Raw genomic sequence first — 20354 nt, 5'->3', positions numbered from 1 at the left:
TAGGACTGAGGCCTTAAGGCTAGGGTCAGATTGACCAAAAGGTCAGCCTTTTAGGGTTAGGATGGCTTGATAATCATACCTAGAGTCGATAATTTAAACCAAGCCTGACAGGCTAGCCCAAACTCGTCCAAAAAAATAAAATAAAAAAATGAGCTTAGAAAAAAGATGCTTTTTATGCCCAAATAGGCTTGATTGGGTTCGACCTTGTCCTGATTGCTTGAATAAAAAAAATATATCTTTAAAAACTATATATAATATAATATATATTAATTCGTTAAGTTTTTTGTTATTTTATGCTAAAATACCATATATTTAAGTCCTATAAATTATTTAAGTATCCAAAAAATATATTTTATAATTTTATAAAATAAAATAATTAATTTCAAAGTAAAAATTTTAATTAAAAATAATTTCAAAAATAAAATTCAAGTTGGGTTTGACTATTCAGACTTTTTAAGAAGTTAGGCTTATTTGGATTTGGGCCTATTTAAGTCGGGCTTATTCAAACCAGGCCCAAATTCCCACATCTAGCCTTACCTATCAACCCTCTCACTTCTTTTAAAATTCAAATTTTAAATTTATATTTACTTAGCCAGGATTGATTGATTCTTCTTACTCAGATGCAAATGTATCCCTTGCAACACCATTTCATATCTTCTGATCTTTCAATGCCAAAGTAGCCAGACATGCCCGAGCTTTGTGATTTGCAAGCCCACGTTGATGCTAAATAATTTTTCTTCTTAAAAAAGGTATTATTGATCGATTGGAATGTTGTATTCATTCTTTCTCTAACAACTGCATATTGAAGGAAAACCACAATGACTTTGCTTCATTTCTTTTGCAGAAGGTTATATCAATATATTGCGCAGGATTGAAGAAAATAATCATTCAAAAAAGGAGATGAAGCCCTCATCAGATCAATAGCCTGAGGATTGAAATCAATGATTTCCATGGAGGCCCGGCTGGGTTTGAGATGGTTTTCAGATTCTGTTACAACAATGGTAGAATCCCAATCACTGTATCCAATGAAGCAGACAAATCAACACATCACTCCTTTAAAAAAAATCAAAAGAAATCTTCATTGTGAACTTCAATAACTTCAGTACATTGATGTTATGTTTGGATACAGATGGATTTGGCTTTGGATTTGAGCCAAATCCATTATTTGGATAATTCAAAATGTATAAATTTAAATTTAACCTAAATTCAAATTCAAGTTCTCCCTTAATTTCTTTGTAACATGAAATCATTTCAAAACTCCTATTATTTCAAATCCTAAATCAAGCTCTTTTGTACTTTGACCTAAATGCGTGAAGGCTTGATCAACTTGCTAACAATAATTGGACCGAACCACTAAAGTTCACAGAAAAAAGTTGCCACCGTTGATTGAGATAAGACGATCGACTTCCATCAAGACCGAACCGACAGCGACAATAGGGACCGGACAGTTGACTTCCATGGGGACCAAACCGATGGACATGACAGGGACCGGATGGCTAACTTCTATCAGGATCGGACCGACAAAAGGAACCGTACAGTCAACATCAACCAGGACCAACAAACAGTGATGATAGGGACTGGATGGTTAACTTCCATTAGGATCGAACCGATGGCAACAACAGGGATTGGATGGCCAACTTTCACCGGGATCGTATGGCCAACTTTCACTAAGATCAGACTAACAGCTAAGATGAGAATTAGACAGCCGACTTCCACCAGGACCAGACCGATGATGACGACGGGGATTAGGTGGCCGACTACCACTAGGATTGAACTGACAGCAATTACTAGGATTAAACTGCCGACTTCTATTAAGATCGAAATGACAGGGACAAGATGATTGATCATCGCCATCGGTCCGATCCTTGTAGAAGTCAGCCATCTAGTCCCATTATCACTGTTAGTCTGGTCCAGTGGAAGTTGGCCATCCGGTCCCCATCATCGCTGTTGGTCCAGTCCTGATGAAAGTTGGCCATCCCCATTGTCGAGACGATCTAGTCCTAGTGAAAGTCAGAGGTCTCATCCCAACGGTGACTGATACCACAGTGCCAGTGGGCTTTGTTTGTTTAATCTAGTTGGAAGTTAGCCATTCGAATCGTCGAGTTTGACCAATCTTTTAAATTTCTTTTAAATTTAAATATGGAATTTAAAATTTAAAATTTTATTTTAGATTCAAACAAAGGATTTTAATATTATAATTTAAAATTTTATATCATTCAAACAAAGAATTTAGAATCTATGAATTTCAAATGTGAGAGTTCATATATGAGATTTTAAATCCAAATTTCTAACTTAAATCCACCCATCCAAATATAATCTGAAACTATTGTAGTATACTGTGATCATATATAGTTTTAAATAAAGCATAAGGTAAGTACACTGAAAGGTGAAATTTATTCATAACAAGAACATGTAAGATGTGGCAGAACTATTCATTGTCTTTTTTTTCTTTTACATGTACGTGTTTAAAATAATATTTTAGCCAACTTATGTATATAAATTTTTCATAAAATACTAAATAAATAATAGTTTGTACTTGAAAATTTAAAATATATGAAAGTAATATATATATATATATATATATGTTATAAATAAAACATAGAGAAAATAAAAATGAGAATAAGAGAAAAAGAAAGAATAGAAGCAATAGAAATGAGGATAATTTATTCACAAAAAAAATGAATTGAAGATAATTTTTCTTGTATTCCTTTTCATACTTACAATAAAAATGAGATGTCATATATATATAGAAACACTTACACTCAAGAGGTCTCAATAATTGATTGTGAAATAATGTGTCATAATTTATAAAGAAGACATGAATTCTATATAGGGAGATGAAGTTAAGAATGTCATGAGTTACCTTTGAAAAATGTAAAGTAATATAATAAAAAGTTAAGTCTAATGTCCCTTAAAAATGTATTATTTCTATGATATGAACACGTGTTTACAAAACATTGGTGAACTAAGTACATAATGTTATGCTCAAAACATTTTATATGAACATTGAAATGTAAAAAAAAAAAAAAAAACCTTTGTTATTCTTCAAGTTGCAATTCCCCAATTCCTTAAGTTCAAAATTAATCGGGGATTCGATTACAATTGTTTGGGAATAAAATTAATTCGGGCGAGATAGTTAAAAGGTTTGAGTTATTAGAAAAACACATAATCCATTTTATTCCATCAATTTTATAATAACTTCTTACTAATGGTTAAATGAGTTTTTTGTCCATGCAAAACCACTAATTAAAAACAGAACCTTTTATTCCATTTCGGTCCACTCATCTATATATTATTGTTTTAATCATAAACATTTAAGTGAGTTGGGTTTTAAAAGCTCATCAGAACTAAGACATGCTTTTAGGCTCTAAGAACACTTGCGATATTGGTACCCATCTATATATTCTATTTCATCTAAACAAAGAAGGCAAATGAGCAGCTCTAACTAAAATAGAAAGACATTAGACGTTGAATAGCCAAGCTAATATCTGCTTTTTTCCACCATTAATATCTTATCATATTCATCGAAAACAATCTAAGGAAAATTTTTTAAAAAGACCCCTTAATTATAGTTAATAAAAAAGAGAACCCCAAGAACTTTGAAAATTCACTGCGGTAAATTAAAATGTTGAGAAAAATTACCTAACTGTCCCTACGAAAAGATAGCTTATTAATAGAAGTTGTTCGTTTCCTTATATATTGTTGTTCATTACTTACGTTAAGTTGTTCATTGTTTTGTTGTCTATTGTTAGTCTATTACTTTTAGCTGATTTCATTTTAAGTGTTGCCATCATATTAATATAAGTTGTTCATTTTCTTACATATTGTTGTTCATTACTGTATATTAAGTTGTCCATTGTCCTATTGTCTGTTGTTTATCCATTATTTTGAATTAATTTCTTTCAAGTGTTATCAACATAATAACACAAGTTGTTCATTTCTTTATATATTGTTGTTTATTACCCTACATTAAGTTATTCATTGCCCTATTGTTTATTGTTTATTCATTATTTTTAGTTGGTTTCATTCCAAGTGTTGTTATCATGCTAAATAAGTTGTTTGTTTCTTTACATACTATTGTTCATTATTTTACATTAAGTTGTTGATTGCCCTATTATCTATTTATTGGGGATGTGATTGAGAGGGGATGACAGACAACGATCTCAACATTTTAATTTAACAACAATACACTTGGACTGCAATGAATTTATAAAGTTTTTGAGTTTTCTTTTTTATCAACTATGATCATGAGGTCTTTATTGAAATACTCCCAAAATTTAATTTGTTTGAGTATTTGACACATATATAACTCTTGTAATCTAATCAATCTATCAACAAGTTGCTAAAAGCATATTTTGCACCAAACAAGTTAAGTAAACATTTTATAACACTTTCGTAGAAGATGAGACATTTGACTTTTTTATTTTCTATCAAACAATAAAGGCGATGACTTTCTATCAAGGGACTGATCGATCTTGGTTTGCAGACCATGACTGTAATATAAACGATAATACAAAAGCCCAAACCATACAAATAAATCAAGAAACGTTAAAGCTGTTATAACACCGTGAACTCAAATGATGAGCATAATATCACTTTAACCCCGTGGTAGAAACATATGCCAGAAATTCCTCATCGTGTTCAAATTTAGCCATGTCCTTCTCGGCAAGACTGGCGTAAGCTTCAATGCCACCACTTGACTTGGTGTCTTTTAGAGTAACCACATTCTTAAATTTCCACGTAGGCGGTCCCACCCACATGGGATTTCCCCAACCAAAATCAACCTCGTAGACTGGAAACCTACACAGCGAAGTAAATGCAAAAGCCGCAGGCTGAACATTATTGCCGATTGATCTCACCATTTCTTCTCTCTTCTGTTCAGGGTTCCATTGTTGACTTTCTCGAAGCTGCACAATAAAATCATTGTCGATTTTATTTACCTCTTCTCTTAACTTCAATCCTAGGTCGTGACATTCTCCTTTCTCGTCTAACGTTGGAAGCGTTCGCATTGGCCAGTAGTAGTTGCCGAAGGCATAGTCCGGTAATGGAGGCTCCATTCTTGGCCGTAGATTCGCTGTCCATGCGACTAAATGAATCTTTTTCTTGCTTCCTGATTCTTCCTTAGTGGCTGCTAGAAACCTCGTCCATATGAAAGTTGACAACAGTTCAACTCGTGAAGGAGATTTCTGATGACCTCCCAGAACATTTGTCATCTTCTCGGAGTATTTCGCTCTTAGAGATTCTATCGTGGATGCCTCAAACACGAATCTCTTGCACACTATTTTGTCCTTCGCGACGAGAGAATCCGGGTCGTATCCTGACACGTCTTTTGGTGGGAAGAGCGTGGATGATTGGAAGTGGGTTCTAATCGGTTCTTGTTCGCCACGTGTCACGGCAGCCCAGGTCTTGACGAACTGGAAGTACGACAGCGCGTCGGCGATCTTGTGGGAGATGCAAACACCGATGGCGATTCCGCCGCAATCAAAGACGTTGACTTGGACTCCGAGGACTGTGTCGACGGCTTCATCCATTTCAAAAGGAAGCAGTTTTCTGACGTCGGCAGGAGAAGGGTTGTCGGTGATGACGTGGCTGAGGTGGCAACTGACTCTAGTTTCTATGTAAGGGGCACCCTCATCGTTGCAGTCAACGATCAAGTTCTTGTTGATGAGTCTTCCGGCGAGTGGGTAGTAGTGAGTTAAGAGCTGAGACAATGATTTCTTGAGGAGGTCGGAAACGTCGTTGATATTGAATTTGTTTGCGACATCATCGGCATCGAAGAAATAGACCATAGAATTGTTGACTTGGGGAGTGATCTGGTCGAGGAACGAGAGATTGTAGCGACGAAGATGTTGAGGTGTTGGAGATGATGGTTTCACCATTGCGGTAGAGATTACTTCCACTTGTAGTTGTGGCCTCATTTTTGTTTCTTAGTCTGCTTTCTCTCTATACCGTGTTTGTTTCTGGTTTATTGCCTGAAAGAACTCACTCTTTTTCACCCCTACTTATACATCTCTAGTATTTGTCCTCTTCTTATTAGGAAAGTTTTCGTGTTATATTTAACAACATCAGATATGGTTTTTTATCTAGATCCCAGGTGATCAACAGATAGACGGTGAAGTTGCGTGCAATAAAGAGTATGAAAGATTTTAATGGTGAAAACAAAACTTTATATATACATATACATGCATAAATATATATATATAGAGAGAGAGAGAGAGAGAATATTGCATACACAAAGAGGGGATCTTTTGACCAATTTTCAGGAAAACATGAGAGCGCGGATTTGTTGGCTTGTGCGTGCCTATAGCTCGTTTCTCTTGATATAAAAAAGACATGTAATAATGGTTATTAAAATCGGACCTGATTTGACTAGTTTAATCAGGATCCTAGGTAGCCAGTCGGAAACTGTTACATAACCAAAGGAGGAGAGAACCATCTGCGAACCGCCTAAACCGGCCATGAACCGAACTAAAGTAGAAGAACCGACAGTTTAAACGTTCAAACAGTTCACTCTAATTTTGTGTTCTCTCCCAATTTATAAATACAACGTGGTTTTAGATTTTTTTTATTTTTTTATCATTTCGGATAACACTCAATGGGAGAAGCAAAACGCAAAACGCAAAACGCAATAAGAAAAAGCCAAAATGCAAAAGAAAATTGATCAAACAGTGGGGAAGAAAAAGTTAAGTACTATGCATTGGGCCCGCAGCTCATACAAGTTGTCACTCAATAGCACTCCTTATGTCTCACCACTTCTTTCCGTTTATGTAGATGAGAATGTGGGACTATTTCCCTCAGCAATGTGTCCGTGCTAGCTAGTCCTTCCAACAAGTTTTCTTTTTTATTTTTTTTCTCCTCATTTTTGTTCTTTTTTTTTAGTTCCTTATGCTTATTTTCTCATGTATGAATATTACTTTTATCTCCATGCTTCCAGGTATTTATCTATATTTTTGTTTCATATGATATCATTTTAATTTGGTTATAATTTACCTATAAAAAATGCTTAATGACCAACATCAAAAACAAGAATACACTTATTTCATCTCTTTTTTAATTGATTCTTTGGGCTTATTTATTTACACATAAACACCTTTTTCATTTATATTCATCCAAACACTACTACAGAATATATCTTTAGGAGCGGGTATTTAGGAGCGCTTATTTAAAAAGCGCTCCAAAATGTGAATGCGGAATTTACCGGAACGCTTTTCTAAATAAGCGCTCTTGTATGTCAGGCTTCAATAAGATAACGCACCTAATTAATATATATAAAATATGACAAAAAAATTTAAAAATACCTTCGGGAGCACTCGTACTTAAGCGCTCCGGAAGATAACTCTTCGGGAGCGCTCGCTGAAGAGCGCTCCACAAGAAAACCTTCCGGAGCGCTCTTCGACGAGCGCTCTGGAAGAGATAAGTCTTTCGGAGCGCTCGACGAAGAGCGCTCTGGAAGAGTCTTCCCACTCTTATATACATCCGTCAGTTTTCTTTTCTCCATTTAGTTTCTTTCATACCTCTCTCTCTTTTGTTGCCTCTCATTCCTTCTCTGTGTCGCGCCTCTCTCTTTGTTTCTGTGCCTTCATTGCCGTCGCTGTCGCCGTCGTCGTCGCCGTCGCCGTCCTCCCCTGCGTCGCCGTCGCCATCCGTCTCCGCGTCGCCGCCGCCGTCGCTGTCCAATCTCTGCGTCGCGTTGCTGTCTGGTCTCTGCGTCACCGCCGCCGCACCGTCGCTGCCTGGTCTCTGCATCGCCGTTGCTACGCCTCCATCTGTTCTGCTGTTCTAGATCTGCATCTCTGTTCTAGATCTGTATTGCTGTTGCAGATCACCATCCATCTATTCTGCTGTTTGCTGTTTGCTGTCTGCTATTTGCTGTTCTAGATTTGCATCTCTGTTTCAGATCTGTATTGCTGTTGCAGATCTGTGCTGCTGCTGTATACCGGAGGAAGGGACGCCGTGAAGACCTCCGTTACCGCTGTGCGTCGCTACTGTACAGCAGAGGAATTGACGTCGCTGCTGCCGTGAAGACTACACTTTGAAGGTATTTTTTTTAATAATTAATTTATATATATTTGAGAATAAATTTTAAATATTTTTTAATAATAAATATTATAGAAAATATATGAATTGAAGTTATTTATATTAAAATTATGGAGTATTTGTAGTTGATAATTTAGATTAAAGTTGAGGAAACTACTTGAACATTTTTATTTTATTTATGAAATATACTTTTATGGGAGATTATTGTTATTAATTAAATTACAATTGATTGACAGAATTTAGATACATTATGGTACTAAATTTTTATTTGGATGAATTGATTTATTTAGTTTAGATATATTGTGTTGTGAAATTTGATTGTTTGATTATTTGAGGGATTGTTCTTTTAAGGAAGATACTGTTGAATTTTTTTTATAGAAATTTAAGTTTTTTGTTTATTGAATTTTGGTAATCATATTAGTGACATAGATCGTAAGTGGATGTCGGCTAATCGACTATCTAGAGAATATTGGGATGGTGTAGATGAATTCATTGAATTTGCATTTTGTCATGATGAAGACCCCCGTGGAGTCATATGTCCTTGTTTGAAATGTTGCTATGGAAAAAGAGTAAAGCCAATAGAATTGAAAGATCATTTAATATGTAATGGGATTGATCCAACTTATACTTGTTGGACCATGCATGGGGAGAGAAGGAATAATGCAAGTGATTGGAGGGATAGTGCGAGCTACTCAACATTTGATCATGATAGTGGGATATATGATGTTGACCGTCTTGATGCAATGATTGATGTGATTGAAGAGGATCTTAGAGACTGTCCTGAGATGTTTGAGAGATTGAAGAGTGATGCTGATAAATCATTATACCCCGGTTGTAAAAAATTCACAAAACTATCAGTTATTTTGAAACTATACAACCTAAAAGCAACGAATGGATGGAGCGATAAGAGTTTCACGGATTTGCTTGAACTCTTATATGAAATGTTACCTGAGTACAACGAGCTTCCACCTAATACTTACGAAGCTAAAAAAGTGCTCTGTTCTATTGGGATGAGCTATGAGAAGATACATGCATGTCCAAATGATTGTGTCCTCTTTCAGAAAGAGTATTCAACCTTAGATAAGTGTCCAAAATGTGATGCATCATGGTACAAAAGAAATGGATGTAGCCCAGCGAAGGCATTGTGGTATTTTCCAATTATACCAAGATTTAGACGCCTATATAGCATTGCAGAAGATGCTAAACACTTAACATGGCATGCTGATGAGAGAATTAAGGATGGCAAGCTACGACACCCTGCAGATTCTCCTCAATGGAAAAAGTTTGATCTTATATACCCTGAGTTTGGGGTTGAAGATAGAAACTTACGCCTTGCACTAGCCACCGACGGAATGAACCCACATGGCATGCAAAGTAGTACTCATAGTACATGGCCGGTTATTTTAATGATCTACAATCTCGCTCCAGCATTGTGTATGAAGCGCAAATTTATGATGCTGTCATTGTTGATTTCTGGGCCTCGACAACCAGGAAATGATATAGATGTGTACTTAGCTCCTCTGATTGAAGATCTGAAGATTTTGTGGGAGACAGGTGTGGAAGTTTATGATGGGTATAGAGAAGAACATTTCATCCTGCGAGCAATGTTGTTTGGCACCATAAATGACTTTCCTGCCTATGGCAATTTATCAGGATACAGTATCAAAGGACGAGATGCATGTCCAGTATGTGAGGAGCACACATGTTCAGTGCGGTTGGAACATTGTAGGAAGAATGTCTTTATTGGTCATCGACGATTTTTGCCGCAAACACATCATTACCGACAACTAAAGAAGGCCTTTAATGGCCACCCGGAGAAGGGTAGAGTTCCCATGCCATTAACTGGTGAGCAGCTTTTTGAAAAGGTCAAAGATTTAAATATTGAATTTGGAAAACCATTTGCAAGTAAGATTGTTAAGAATGATTGGAAAAAGAAGTCCATATTCTTTGAGCTACCATACTGGAAGACCCTAGATGTTAGGCATTTCCTGGATACAATGCACATCAAAAAGAATGTCTGCGATAGTCTTATTGGCACATTACTCCACATTTCAGGAAAGAGTAAAGACGGAATTAATGCAAGGATGGATTTGATTAGCATGGGGTTAAGAGAAGAGTTGGCACCAAAGAGGAAGGGAAAACGTACTTTTTTACCTCTAGCAGCTCACACCTTGTCTAGAAAAGAAAAATTAGCTTTCTGTGAATTCTTGCATGAAGTTAAAGTGCCAAAAGGATATTCTTTAAATGTAAGTAGCCTCGTATCCATGAAAGACCTCAAACTAGTAGGTCTCAAGACTCATGATTGTCATGTCATCATGGAAAATTTATTGCCGGTTGGTATACGATCCATTTTGCTGAAGAAGGTGCGAGCCACGATTACTAGATTTTGTTTCTTCTTTAAGGCAATTTGTAGCAAGGTGATTGACCCGAAAAAATTGCCAAAGCTAGAACATGAAATAGCTAAGATTTTAGGCGAGTTGGAAATGTATTTTCCGCCTTCGTTCTTCGACATCATGGTTCATTTATCATTTCACTTAGTTAGAGAGATAAAGTTGTGTGGCCCCGCTTATTTGAGATGGATGTACCCAATAGAGCGTTACTTGAAAGTATTAAAAGGATATGTAAAAAATCAAAGTCGGCCCGAGGGGTGTATTGTTGAGAGGTACATCATGGAAGAAGCAATTGAATTATGTACTAGATATCTCTCTAATGTGGATGCCATTGGGTTACCAAAGTACACAAAAGACACCACAGGTGAACAGGGTGGAATCATTGGGAAGAAACTCATTAGCATAGACAAGACACAATGGGAGCAAGTTCACTTGTATGTTTTACACAACACTGAGGAAGTTCAACCATATATCAACGAACACAAGGCAATAGTTAAGAGTTAGAATAAAGGTAAAAATGAAACATGGCTAGCAACATATCACAACCGGCACTTTATATATTGGTTTAGATCTCGCATCTCTGAGGAGTCTCACCCATCAAAAGGTTGAGGTTTTTGGCTAGGGGTCCTGGATTTGAAGTATTTTCTTATACAGGTTATGTAATTAATGACTTTACATTTTATACAAAAAGTCAATATGCTCGGAGCACTATACAGAATAGTGGTGTAACGCTTAAAGCTCAATGAATGCATGTCTCTAGTTTTAAAGACAAGAATCCAATCTATGCAATGATGTCATATTTTGGGATTATAGAGCATATTTGGGAATTGGATTATATCAAGTTTTGTGAACCTGTCTTTTGTTGCACGTGGGTTGATAATAAAAACGGCTTTCAAATTGACGAGTTAGGTTTTATTCAAGTAGATCTTAATAAAGTGGCTCATAAAGATGAACCATTCATTTTGGCATCACAAGCTCAACAAGTGTTTTATGTGTCAGATCCAGCGCATAAAAATTGGTCGATTGTTCTTTTAACAAATAAAATAGTGGGTAATGAGGAGGATGAAGATTTCAATATTGAGGATGACCCTTTCATGGGAACATCACGGACATTTGATGTTTCAACTGGGGATAATGCCTTCTATATTAGAGAAGATCACGCGGAAGGGATTTGGATTGATGAGGGATATGTAGAACACACAAAAGAAAAAATAAAAAAAAGAAAAAATAAATGTTAACACTTGTAAGTTCTTTATTTAAATTTTCTTTTAATTGTAAAAATTTATTTTTAGTTAAATTTTTTTTTGTTGTTAAAAATTTACATTTTTCCTTTCAGGTATATGGCTACCCCACCTGAAAATAGTGGTGATGCTCCACCCACTGAAGAAGAAGCATTCAAGGAGGTTAAACGGGGTAAAACTGTTATGAAAGCAGTAATACGGGCTCGAGCAGCTGGTCGTAAATTACCAGTAAATTGGAATGATAGGGGCCAATTAGTTAAGTCTCCTCAGTTGGTCAGTTACATAGGGGTCTTAGCTCGTCATTATGTTCCCTGTTGCATTGCAGATTGGAGAAAGAAAAATGACCCACAGCTTGAAGAAGTAAAAAATAATATATGGGAAGATTTGTGTATATCTTTTGACCTGGATGAGAGTCATAGGCATTATATCATGAGAAAAGCAGCATATGCTCATAGAAAGTTTTGAGCTACCCTCACAACATGTCATCTAAAAGATGCAAATGAAGAATTCAATCCTCATCCTCCTAAAATGTATCCAGAGATCCAGCAAGAGCATTGGGATGAATTTATTAAAATGCGCCAACAGCCTGAATTTCAACAGATCAGCCAGGTCAATCGCTCTAGAGCCGCAAGTACTCCTTTTCAATATAGAGCAGGAAGAAAGAGCTATCCAAATATTGAACATAGTTTGGTGAGTTTCAATTAATATCGTCTGTTGATATTACTTATATATATATATATATAAGGAAATGTTTTTTAATTATTCTAATATCTTCTTTAAATAGAGGGAAGAAGTTGTACCTAATGCTCCAATTTCTCGAGCTCTTGTTTGGAAGACTGCTCGAGAAGATAAAGAAGGCAAATTACCTGATGAACGCACTCAAAAAGTCTGGGAGGATTGTATGAGTATTAATATTTTAGTGTATTACTTTATTTACATTATTTACTTAATAATTAGTTTACAATTTGTTCAACAGGAAGCATTATCATAATCAATATCACAAGATGATGTGGGGGAGCATGTGGATGTCCTTGGTAGGGCATTGGGAACTCCAGAGGTCTCTGGTTGTGTTAGAGGAGTTGGATTTGGCATTTCTCAGGGCACCTACTTTGGACATCGGTCTAAAATTTTTACTGAAGATGATTTTAATGCAAGGATGGCAGAAATGGAGGTGAGAATGGAAAAAAAATTTCAAGCTCAAATGGAAAAGAGATTTGAGCAAATGATTGGAGTTATAAATATGCCACAAGGTAGCCCCAGTGATAAAGATAGTTGCTCCTTCCATACTAAAGAAGACTTTCTTAAGGTTATAATTTTTCTTTCTATTATCTTCTCTTTATTCACAAATTATGTTTCACATTTTTTAAGATATTAATTTTTAATTTTTAGGGCGAGTCTCAATGTCAATTATGGTTAGAATCACCACATTGTCGTGTTGTGGCAATTGGATCTGTGTATAATGATAATAGTGTTACTATACACTCCAGACCGTTGCCTGCTGATCACTTAAAGGTGACTATAACTATTCCAATAGAAAATGATGCTGAGTTGCCAGTGCAAATAGAAGATGAGGATATATTCACGATTTTTGATGCTGTTGGAACTTATGTGGCTAGGCCTTTAAAGCTCATTAAGTTACAGGTATAATAATTGATGGTTCTTTAAAATCATTCATGTTTTCTTACGGCCTTATCAATCCATTTTACATCTTGTAGTCCTCAAAATTTAAAGAAGTTGTAAAAAAGCCAATCAAAGCGAAAGGAGAGCCATCGAAAGGATCTACCTCTGTGACTAAGGCAAGGAAGACCAGCACAGAATCTACTCAGTTGAAATATCCTCATCAAAATGCACTTGAAATGATTATGCGGACAACATTGAAAAATGAGATCTGTGAAGTAGAATTTGAAAAGGAGATTTATGATGAAATAATTAGCGAAAAATTAGCAGCTGAAAATATTAACGAGATTCTGACCAAGGATTGGCTACAAACAACATAAATTAGTTTATACATCAGGTGCTCTCTCAATTTTATTACTTATTGTGGTATTTATTTAATTTTAGTTGTGAATGATTCTATTTTTTTTTCATTTTAGGTACTTATATCATACTTTTGTGGTGCCGGGCTCATTGATAACAAAATTTTCATTTATTAGCCCGCACAACACTAGTACCTACAGTGTTGAGTACCATACTCAAAAGATTACTGATGCATTCAAAGTCAAAGGCAAAAGAAACATGTTATTTTTAGCTCCTCACAATCCAGGGTAAATTGTTATTATTGTTTATTTTTAACTTTAGTTGATATTTTAGTTAATGAACTATTTTATTTTTTCAAGCAACATTGGGTGCTTGTTTGTATCAATCCATTCGTCCTTGTGATTTATTATCTTGATTCATTAAGAGATAGTGACTTTAAGAACTACAAATCTATGAGTATATTATTTAATCAGTAAGTTTTTAGTTCTATATTCTTTATATATGTTTATTATAATAATTAATTTTTACTTGGTATGCTTAATCATTATATAATAGGGTTGTAGCACGTTATCGAGGAGGTGAAGGTCTCCCTCCAAACACTGAAAGACCTGATCCTGTTGAGTTTTATTCTTGGAAAAGAATAAAGGTTTGTATTATTTTCTTAATAAAACAAGTTGGTACATATCTAAATGATTATTTGATTGATATTTTATGTTTGTTATTCTGAATATGTTGTTCTGGATTGATGTAGAATTTTTGAAAAATTCTGGAACTTCCAAGTTATAGGGGAGACTCTGCCGGATTTTTGACAGCAAATACTTGTATCATATATATAATTTCATCACTGAAGTATTTTAAATTAAGTTAGAATTTATTTCTACCATATAAATGACATCTTTTATTGTTTTATAGGTACCTACACAATTACAAGGTTGGGAGTGTGGATACTATGTTATGAAATTTATGAGAAAAGTAATCACACAACAAGAGTTGATCATTCCTAAAAATGTAAGTCAAAAGCTTTGAAATTAAGTTAATATAATGTTAATTACTTATATATTGCTTTCATATCTTGTGTAGTATTTTGTTAGAGCAAGATATTCGCATTTTACTATGGAGCAAATAGAAGATTTAGTTGAAGAATGGTCAGAATATATTATTGGCTGTTTGTAATAGGAAGTTAGATTTCAATGTTAAAAAAATAACAATAGTTTCATTTGTTAGGCTTGTTAGAAATTAAACTAGGTTAGTTAAAAAATTGAAATTGTTGTATCAGTTTCAAATTTTTTTCTTGTATATAAAATTTTTATGTTGATATTATTTTTAAATTAGTTTTTGATATTATGATTTGTCATTATTAAAGATATTTAAAAGGAGAAATTTAAAAAATTTAATTTAAAAAAAATAAATATAATATACGGGAGCGCTCATTTGAAGAGCGCTCCTGTAAAGAAACTTATGGGAGCGCTCTTTTAAAGAGAGCTCTGGTAAGTTCATATACAGGAGCGCTCTTGTAGAAAGCGCTTCGGTAAGGTTACATACGGGAGCGCTCCTATAGAGAGCGCTCCGGTATGCATCATACAGCAGCACTCTTACATAAAGTGCTCCCGTACATGACGTGTACTCTAGCGCTATTACGGGAGCGCTTTTTTAAAAGCGCTCCTGTATCGCTTACATACAGGAGCGCTTAAAAAAAGCGCTCCTGTAAATTTCGGAGCGCTTGATACGGGAGCGCTTCAAAAGCGCTCCCTAAGGTAAAAAAAAAAAGCGTTCCTGTAAGCTTATTTTGTAGTAGTGAAATATTTATTTACATATCTTCAAACAAATTTATTTCTTATTTCCTTTAAAATATGTGTGATCACCATCCTAAAAAATCAACAATGATTTTGAAACTCTAAAAAAAATAAGAAAATTAATTTAAACTTCTCTATAATATTTAAATATATTAATTTAATTACATCCAGTCTAACCCTAGTCTGACTCCAATCAAACTATTGAACCGTAAAATACTGCCTTCACCAATTTAATAGCCGGTCTAGTTCTCATAACATTACATGTAATTAACGCAAAAATATTAAAGGGAGAATTGCAATGCATGCCCTAAAACTAGCACATTTGCATTAACGGCTTTTTGTAGGCCAAAAACCCCTTTTGCAATTAAATTTTTCAAAGGACAGAATTATTGACCTTTTGTTAAATACACAGCAAAATATCCAAAAATAATATTTAAAATTTATTTGCTAACAAAATAAATGTTCATCTATTTCACATATTCCACATGATTTATACTTTTTGAAGAAAAAAGGAGATTTACAAGTTACCCAAGTGATATTTATAACAAAATCTCTATGGATAATATTTAAAGTCCATTTATTAACAACAAAATATTTATTCAATTCATATGTCCACGTGGTTTATTTATACTTAATATAAACTCAATAAATAACATTCAAAATCTATTTATGTATAACAAAATATCCATTTATTTCACATAATCCACATTAGCTACACTTGTTTAAGGAAAAGAAATTCACAAAATGAAATTTACAACAAACCATTCGTAAATAACTGTCAAAGTTTATTTATTTTTAACATAAGGTCTGTTTATTTTATAAATGTGCAATTATGTCTTTTCACTCAAAATTTTAATCGCAAGAGATACCTTGAGCCTGTGGAATTATTTCAAATTCTATTGACGAATTCCGCAACTCAATTTATACATCATGATCTCGATTTGGATCCTTGTCTTGTGAGATTCATCTAGTAGATGGAGTATTGGAAAGGATATTTTTTTTAGTGAAAATTTCACAGAGAGACCTTCGCGAGTTAATATTAATTACTATGAAGGATCATAAAGTTTTTTATATATACATGAAGATCAACTAAACACTAAAACACCCAAAGTACACAAATTTAAACATTATTACATTAGTGATTAGTGTAAGATTATTGCAACCCTGTGGTAGAAACATAAGCAAAAAGTTCCTCGTCACGTTCAAATTTAGCCATGTCATCCCCCGTCAAGTTGACATATGCTTCAATGCCGCCGCCTGATTTGGTGTCTTTTAAACAGACCATATTCTTGAATTTCCACGTAGGTAGTAATGCCATCGTCGGATTCCCCCATCCGAAATCAACCTCGTACATCGGAAACCTACACAGTGACGTGACACTGAACAGCACCATCTCTCCCTTCTCAATTTCTCTAACCATTTCTTCGCTAATAGGGTTCCATTCTTCACTTTCTCGAATTTTCACAACAAAATCTTTGTCGATTTTGCTTAGCTCTCGTCCTAACAGTCTTCCAAGGTCATTACACTCTCCTTGTTCGTCTAACATTGGAAAGGTTTGAAGATACCAATAATAGTTTCCAAATGCATATTCCGGTAATGGCGGCTCCATTCTTGGGCGTAGATTCGCTGTCCATCCGACCAAGTGAATCTGTTTGCTTCCTTCTTTCTTAGTAGCTGCAACAAACCGTGTCCATAAGAAAGTTGATAATGCCACTACTCTTGTAGGTGGTTTTTGGCCTTCCAGAACGTTCTTGGAATATTTTGTTCGCAGAGATTCTATAACGGATGCTTCAAACACGAACCTTTTTCCCACGATTTTTTGCTTTCCGATGTATAGATTCGGGTCGAATCCCAACATGTCTTTTGGCGGGAAGAGTGAGGAAGATTGGAAGTGAATTCTGATTTGTTCTGCCGGTTCACCACGTGTCACGGCAGCCCAGTTCTTCATGAACTGTAAATCCGACATCGCGTCGGCGACCTTGTGGGAGATGCACACTCCGATGGCTATTCCGCCGCAGTCGAAGACATTGAACTGGACTCCGAGGACTGTGTCGACAACCTCATCCATGTCGTAGGGAAGCAGCTTGCAGACGTCATCAGTAGAGGAGCTGTCGGTGACGTGGCTGACGGAGAAGTTGATTCTGGTTTCTATGAAAGGGACACCCTCGTCGTTGCAATCTACGGTTAGGTTATCGTTGAGGAGTCTTCCAGCGAGTGGGCAGAAGAGAGATAAGACTTGAGATAATGATTTCTTGAGAAGATTGGAGGCTTCGTTGATGTTCAGTTTGTTTGCGACATCATCGGCATCGAAGAAATAGACCAGAGAACCGTTGATTTGGGCAGTTATCTGGTCGATGAAGGAGAGATTGTAGTGACGAAGATGGTGAGGTGTAGGAGACGAAGGTTTCACCATTTCTGTAGAGATTACTTCCACGTCTAGCTTCATTTTCTTGGTGCTTTCCCTTTTAGCATATTTTAATTTCTTCTAATTTGTTGTCCCAGTATTTCATATTTCATATTATGTCACCGGTATTTACACTTATATAGATAAATCCGATCGGTGGACGAGGATGCCATCGTGGATCAATATATCAAGAAAATCAAGAATAGGATTCTCTTGCTGATTTATTACCAAATGTCACTTCACTTTTGTCCTCTTCTTATTGACATCTCCCAGTTATTGAATCATGTATATATATGTCATCAAGATCACATAATAGGATTCTCTTGCTGATTTCCCTCCCGGTTGCATATAAAATATGGAATTACATATGGTAAACATAATAATTAAATGAAGAAGTCCAAAAGAATTAAGCCATTAATGGATTTTAAAGTATCAGGAGGAAAAGTGTAGGAGAGAGAGAACAGAAGAGAAACTGTTTCCCGAGATCACTTGTTAATGCTTAATACGCCCACAATGGCTATTAAAAAAATGAATCGTTTACTTAAACATAACTGATCTTATTTATAGGATAAAGGAAGAGGATATTTTTGGTTTAATTTTTAGTCACCTCAATAATTATCATATCCATCTTTATTATTTTGCCCTTATTTAATGTTGGAAATATTACTAAATGCTAAAATATTTTATTTTTAAAATGTATATAATTAATAGGGGTAAAATTAAAAATGTTTTGAATTTTCAAATAGAGTTAGTGAGATTTAAAATTTTATTTGATTGTAATAAAAATGATAGAAGTGATTTATAAATAGAATCAAAGTAAATATCAATTTAGATAATTATAAACAAGAATCTCATGCTTACAATCAAAGAGTTACATTTTTTCAATTTTTTTATTAATTTTATATTTTGGAACTTAAATGACAATATAACTCAATGTTTTGACACCTAATTATATTTTTCTAAAGAAAAGCCATCTGACGAGGTTCTTTGTTTGCGTGACTGTATGTTCAATTAGCAAAATTATACCTGTAGCCACAACCCATATGTGTGTGAGCGCGTGGGCGTGCGCGTGCGTGCGTGTCTCAGTGTGTGTGTGTGTGTGTGTGTTTGCGTGAAGGAGGTTTCTTATTAGAGTGAAAAAATTGTAATGACTTATGTAATTAATTCCTAATTAACTCCAGTAACTGACAACCTAAAATGAAAGGATCAATCATGATTTTAAAGTTAACAAAATATATAAAGATCAAACTTGAAATTTGAATCCCATATATATATACACACAGACTCAAAGAGAAAAAAAATATTTTTCAGAAGTAAGAGTGATCGAAAATATGTGAAGACATGATATGTACAACTTAGCATTGTTAGAGGAACATTGAAGGACAAAATAGTCAATTTGAAAACTTGTACAAACTCGCCGCAGCTAAGAGTAGCCTTGCCACAACCAACTGTTAATTGACACACTTGCTATAGCTAGAGGCATGTTTGCCATGGCGCAAGTCATCATGACCCACTTGTCATAGTCGGCAGCTCTATTTACCCTAGCCAACATGCACCAAGCACTCACCATGGTCACAACTATTGTCCGCCACTGCATGCATTAGCAGCATGGTGAACAGCATGCACAAAGTAATTTCAACCTTATTTAGAGTGTGTTTGGATTAAAAAAATTTATAACTGAGGTTAGATTCAACTGAGATTAACAAACTGAGGTTAGAAAAAAGTTTGTAACTTTAACGTGATTTATGTTTGGATATTTTTTTTTAGAAGTTAGTCAGACAAACTAAAACTTGTTTAGATAATTTGATTCAAAAGTCAGTTAAAGTGTATAATAATAAAAATAAATACTATTTTTCTTGTATATATTTTTATAACTAATCTTTGATGTTTTTAAAGAGTAGATTGCAAATATAAAAACATGTAATAGAATGTTTTTTACATAATTTGATTTAAAAGCTATTTTAGATATTGTATAATGAAAAATTATATAAAAATGGATTTGCGTAAATTTGAAATTTAAAAAAATATTAAAGTAATTTCGTTTACCTGATGCTATTGAAATGAATGTAAAATCTAATTAGTCTTAATAAAAATTGTATAATTTATAAATTATATCATAATAAGCCTCTATAATAAATTTATACTTTATAGGTATTCAAACTTCTTCTGCCTTAATTTTTTATCATGATGTAGTCTATTATTTTTTAAATATACACATACATTGAGATATGCTCAACAGTTTTCTCATTAGGAAACCACAATATTTCATTTTCAAATTTCATATTATTCTAGGCTGCAAATAAAGATCATTATCCTATTATTCCATTCCTCCAATCCAGCCACCTTTTGTCCAATTTTTATGAATCTCTCATTCTCTTCAAAGAATACAAGCTGATCATCTGTATGAATATGATCTCTTTCCTTCAGCTTCATCATCATCACGTCTTCTTCTTCTTTGACCTCAATTATTTTAGCCTTTCTGACGGCATGATCAAATTGCTCAATGCTCTTT

At 34.6% G+C, this 20354-nt stretch overlaps 2 protein-coding genes across 2 annotated transcripts; both read right to left on the bottom strand.

Annotated features, from left to right (window-relative positions):
• Nucleotides 1-4592: 4592 nt before the first annotated feature.
• LOC129308947 (stemmadenine O-acetyltransferase-like) lies at nucleotides 4593-5879 on the bottom strand. The gene has a single exon (XM_054950305.1). It carries the CDS (start codon nucleotides 5877-5879, stop codon nucleotides 4593-4595), a length of 1287 nt encoding a protein of 428 aa, XP_054806280.1.
• A 10712-nt stretch (nucleotides 5880-16591) lies between these two features.
• On the bottom strand, nucleotides 16592-17851 carry LOC129308946 (stemmadenine O-acetyltransferase-like). The gene has a single exon (XM_054950304.1). The coding sequence runs from the start codon at nucleotides 17849-17851 to the stop codon at nucleotides 16592-16594; it is 1260 nt and encodes a 419-aa protein (XP_054806279.1).
• Between the last annotated feature and the right edge of the window lie 2503 nt (nucleotides 17852-20354).

Source organism: Prosopis cineraria, unplaced genomic scaffold, assembly GCF_029017545.1.
Source record: "Prosopis cineraria cultivar Desert tree isolate PC_DT_omini unplaced genomic scaffold, ASM2901754v1 PC4, whole genome shotgun sequence".
Taxonomy (NCBI): Eukaryota; Viridiplantae; Streptophyta; class Magnoliopsida; order Fabales; family Fabaceae; genus Prosopis; species Prosopis cineraria.
This window is presented reverse-complemented; position numbering and strand designations above follow the sequence as displayed.